This window comes from Vigna radiata, unplaced genomic scaffold (assembly GCF_000741045.1).
Source record: "Vigna radiata var. radiata cultivar VC1973A unplaced genomic scaffold, Vradiata_ver6 scaffold_222, whole genome shotgun sequence".
Lineage (NCBI taxonomy): Eukaryota > Viridiplantae > Streptophyta > Magnoliopsida > Fabales > Fabaceae > Vigna > Vigna radiata.
In genome coordinates this window covers 46,730-52,120 of record NW_014543247.1, presented here as the reverse complement: position 1 = coordinate 52,120, position 5,391 = coordinate 46,730, and the positions used below count along the sequence as shown (strand labels likewise).

General features: G+C 48.3%; 1 protein-coding gene across 1 annotated transcript; it reads right to left on the bottom strand.

The window, feature by feature from the left end:
- Positions 1-579: 579 nt before the first annotated feature.
- LOC106753338 lies at positions 580-2,052 on the bottom strand. Its single transcript, XM_014635139.1, has one exon. It carries the CDS (start codon positions 2,050-2,052, stop codon positions 580-582), a length of 1,473 nt encoding a protein of 490 aa, XP_014490625.1.
- Positions 2,053-5,391: the final 3,339 nt, after the last annotated feature.

Sequence of the window (5,391 nt, the reverse complement as noted above, 5' to 3'; positions counted from 1 at the left end):
GGTGGTCTTGATGTAATTGGACCGAGACTCGGAGGGTCTCGATGTAAAGGGCGGACGTTGTAGTCCGTGTAAAACCAAGACTCAGTGGTCTTGATGTAATTCGTCTTTAATGAATAATCTACAAGAGATAATTAAGAATCTGCAAGAGATGCAACTGGAATACTATATTGAAATAATGTTGGGAAGAAAAGAAAATTGTTCTGTAAAGTATAATGAATAACAAAACATTTAACTATAATAAAATTTAAGATGGGTGACGTTCCAAGTATTTGGAACAACTTTGTCGTCCAAGTGTTCCAGTTGATATGCGCCATTCTTCAAATCCTTGCTGATCCGGAAAGGTCCTTCCCAATTATCAGCCAGCTTACCGTGCGATTTATTCTTTCGTGCATCTCCTCGTTTGCGCCAGACAAGATCTCCTTCATTGAAATGCCGAGGCCTGACTTTGTTATTATACCGTCTGGTTATCAGTCGCTTCTGCGCTTCATTTTTAATCAATGCAATTTCGCGCCCCTCGGGCAAGATATCAAGGTTCATCCGCAACTGTTCTTCATTGAGAGTCATATCTTGTATGTGCTGTCAAAGGGATGGCTCACCTATTTCGACCGGTAGCGTGGCATCTGTGCCGTACGTAAGATTAAACGGGGTTTCACCGGTTGACCCATGCGGCGTACACCGATAGGCCCAAAGTACTTCAGGTAGCTCTTCGACCCACAAGCCTTTGGCTTGTCCCAGACGTTTCTTTAACTCAGAGATGATGGCCTTGTTTGCGGCCTCCGCCTGCCCGTTGGTCTGAGGATGTTCGACAGAGCTTGTGACATGTTTGATACCGAGCCCTCGAAGGAAATCCTCTAGTGTACGGTCGATAAATTGTCGACCGTTATCAGTAATAATCTTCTGGGGTATGCCGAATCGGCAGATTAGGTGCCAGATGAAACTTTGTACTTTCCGAGCACTGATTGTCGCGAGGGCCTCTGCCTCGATCCACTTGGTGAAGTAATCAATTGCTACTAAGAGGTATTTGCATTGTCCTTTCGCGAGTGGTAGGGGTCCAGCTATATCCATTCCCCATTGTGCGAATGGCCACGGGGTTATGATGGTCATTAACTCGGATGAAGGGACCCGAGTGTCATGTCCATGTGATTGGCAGGAAATGCATTTTTGAACGAACTCCTTGCAATCTTGTTCAATTGTAGGCCAGTAAAAACCTGCTCGTAATATCTTGGCTCTAAGTGTTCTCTTCCCTGAATGAGAGCCGTAAATTCCATGATGTAGTTCCTGCATGACGTATTTGGCTTCTTCACCGGACAGGCATTTCAACAGAGGCATAGTGTATCCGCGGCGATAAAGATCATCCCCAACGAATGTAAAGCAAGCAATTCGCTTAGAATCAGCCGCACTCATCCGAGCGCCTTGCTCTTGCTGGATTATCAACTGCATTATTTCATGCCGCCAGTCAGTTGTGGGAGGAGTGACACTGGTGGCGCACGTCTCTAAGAGAGGTCGGTCTAGCTTGGTTTTAATGACCGAGGTAAGTTGGGAATTCCCTCGGCTATGTGTTAGCTTGGAAAGCAAATCTGCTCGGGAGTTCTGCTCTCTGGGAACATGAATAATTCTGAAAGTATCGAACGCTTTAATAAGGTCACTGACCTTATGGTAGTACCGCAACAGCTGGTTGTCTTTGACCTGGAAGGTGCCATTAATGTGCCCCACGACCAATTGAGAATCCATTCGGCATTCTAAATGTTGGACGTTTAGTTCTGCCGCCATGAGTAATCCGCTGATGAGAGCTTCATACTCCGCCTGATTGTTGCTGAGTTGAAAAGTAAAGAAGATGGCCTGCTCGACAAGATTACCGTTCGACCCCTCCAATACTATTCCAGCCCCTGCTCCTCGTCTGTCTGAAGATCCGTCAATGTTCAAATTCCACACGGACGGTTCTGTTGCCGAGGGTAAGTCAGCTGCGAAATCCGCCAAATGTTGCCCTTTGATGGAGCCTTGTGGTTCGAAGCGTAGGCCGAATTCGGATAGTTCAATGGACCAGGAAACCATCCTTCCAGCTAAGTCCGGTTTCCTGAGGATTCTGGCGATAGGGTGATCAGTTCGGACGACCACTTGATGACTTTGAAAATACGGGCGCAGCCGCCTGGCCGCATTAAGCAGGGCCAACGCTACTTTTTCCACCTGTGAATATCACTCCTCGGCCCCCTGCAAGGTTCTGCTAACAAAATAGATAAGTTTAAATACAGGTGTTTCCTGTATGAGGGCGGCACTTACCGAATGACCGGACACGGAGAGGTATAACTGCAAATCGAACCCCTCTTCCGGACGGCTCATGATAGGTGGGTTAGTCAATATATTTTTCACGGCGGAGAAGGCTGCCTCACAGTGATCGTCCCAGTGCCGAGGAACATTCTTCTTCATATTATTGAGTATCGGCTTGATGTGCTCGGAAAGCCTCGGTATAAACCGTGATAAAGCGGTGAGGCGTCCGAAGAGGCACTGGACTTCCTTCAATTTGGTCGGCGTTTTCATTTCCAGAATCGCCCGACATTTGTCCGGGTTGGCTTCGATTCCGCGACTGGTTAGCATGAACCCTAGAAATTTACCTGCTGATACGCCGAAAGTACATTTGGACGGGTTTAGGCGTAAATCGTACCTTTTGAGTTGCTGGAAAACCTCTGTTAGATCTCATAAATGTTGCTGATGGGAACAGCTGCGTACGACCATGTCATCCACATAAACCTCCATGCACCGTCCGATTTGATTGTGGAAGATTTTGTCCATGAGTCGTTGATAGGTGGCACCTGCATTCTTTAGGCCGAACGACATTACATCGTAGCAATAATTGGCCTGCTCGGTGATAAAAGCCGTATGACTCCGATCTGGAGTGTACATTGGAATTTGGTTGTACCCCGAGTATGCATCTAAGAAACTGAGGACCATATGACCGGAGGCACCGTCTACCAGACGATCAATGCTGGGAAGGGGATAGTTGTCTTTGGGGCATGCCTTGTTTAGGTCGGTGAAATCTACAGACACTCTCCACTGACCGTTCGATTTTTTAACCATAACCACATTCGCCAACCACGTGGTATAGGTTATTTCACGGATGAATCCGGCTGAGATCAATTTATCAACTTCCTTCTGTACTGCAGCCCTTTTTTCTGTACCGAGCCTTCTCTTCTTCTGAGCAATGGGTCGTGCTTCTCGAAATATGGACAACCTGTGAGTGATAACCTCGGGGTGGATGCCCGGCATATCTGAGGCGCTCCACTCGAAGAGGTTGTTGTTGGTTCGTAACAGAGTTGTGAGGTCGACTTCATTCGTAGGAGTGAGGTCAGCTCCTATATTGGTACTCTGTTCCTTATTCTTCCCCAGAACGAACGGTTTGATCTCTGCTTGAGGCTGAATCCGGTCATCGGTGTTGGTTCTTGGGTCTAGGTCAACCAATATGGTTTCGGGCCTTCTCTCTCTTTTGTATGTAGTGGCTTTTAACGAAGTTGTGTAGCACTGCCGAGCGGTTTTCTGATCTGCTCGAACAGTGCAAATCTCACCCTTTCCGGACGGGAACTTCATCGCCAGATGAGGAGTTGATACAATTGCTCCGAAGGCGTTCAGGCAGGGGCGGCCGAGAAGAGCGTTGTATGAAGTGTTGGCTTCCACCAGTAAGAAGCGCACACGGATTTCCTTGGATTGGTCGCCGGTCCCTAGGCAGGTCCTCAGGTCAAGGTATCCTCGAGTATCTACCCGTTCACCTGCAAAACCGACAATCTGCTCGTGAAAGGGTGTTATGGCCTCCTCTGACAAGGCCATCTTTTGGAATGTTCTCCAATATAGAATGTTGACGGAACTTCCCTGGTCAATGAGGACTTTGCTCACATCATACTCCGCAATTCGGGCTGTGATGACCATGGGATCATCCTGTTCTGGGTCCGGGGCGTGAAAGTCCCTGTCGGTAAAGGTGATGTCCAGCATTGATAAAGGGTTCCGGGCTATTGTGTGGACGCTCCGCAAATTACGCAAGTGTCTTTTGCGAGCTGAAGATGAGGCTCTTCCCCCGGCAAAGCCTCCTGAGATGGTGTCTATACGGCCCTTTGGGGTCGTATCCCGCTTTCTGGATCTACTTCTCGAGCGTTGTTGAGTACGTTCGGGCTGTCGTCGTGAAGGTTCGGGACTTCTTTTGTACTTTCTAGGGGAAGGCCTCCGTTGGGGGGAGCGTCCCCTTTGGCCGGTCTCTATTTTAACAAACTTTTGCAGATAGCCCGCCCGGACTAATCTTTCTATCTCGTCTTTAAGTTCTTGGCAGCCCGCGGTGGTGTGCCCCTGATTGTCATGGAATCGACATAGCTTAGAAGCGTCCGCATCTCTAGGCGTACGCCTTTTGTGAATGGCGATTAGGTTGGATTGGAAGGCTTTGTCGAACACCTTGTCCCTTGGAGCCATAAGGTGTGTGTAATGGTCGTACCTAGGTCCGAGCGGAGCCTTCATTTCTTTTCGAAAGGGCCTTTGATTACGACCTCTGTCACCCGTTCGTCTGTCATCGCGTTTGGTTTCTATAACCGGAGCTTCAATCTTCTTCTGGTAATGTCGTTGGTCCTCCATTTTGATAAACTTGGCCATTTTTTCCTGCAATTCCTCCATGGTTTTCGGTAATTTGGCGTACAAATTTTCCGAAACAAACCCTGGTTTGAGGCAATTGGGGAGGTTGGTAATAATAAACTCATGGGAGATGCCCTTCACTCTCCTGGCGGTCTCCGAGTATCTGCGCATGAATGTCCTCAGTGGCTCGTCTCTCCCCTGTTTAAGATTGACGAGTTCGGCAGTGGACGCTCCTTCTCTCCGATTGGCAAAGAATTGCCTCTTAAAAAGCGTGGTGACAGTATAAAAGTTGTCGATAGAATTTGGAGGTAAAGTGTAATACCACTCCAGGGCTTCGCCTTTGAGAGACAAGGAGAAGGCCCTGCATTTGACCGGATCGCTGTTGGAGTAGAAAGCCATGGAGTCGATGAAATTTCAGAGATGGTGTTCAGGATCGGTCGTTCCGTCAAATTTTTCGATCGGAGGGGGCGGCCGATCGGGCATTATGGCTTGCATGATTTCTTCGGTGAATGGTAGGAGTTCAAGTGAACGTGGAGGAGGACCGCTATCATCATGGTGGCGATTATTACGGCCGTTGTGATGGCCATGATTGGGGTTGCCAGTTTGGCTATTGTCTTCCGTCGTTTCTGGTCGCCTTTCTTTGAGTTGGGCTATTTCTGCAACGAGTTTCTGATGTGCCTCCTGTTGCTGGCGAATCATCTGAGTCTGCTGTTCTAGTTGAGTCTGAAGTCGTGTGATGAGCTCTGTATGATCAATACCGTCCATGCTTCAGGTGGTCACCATTGGGAG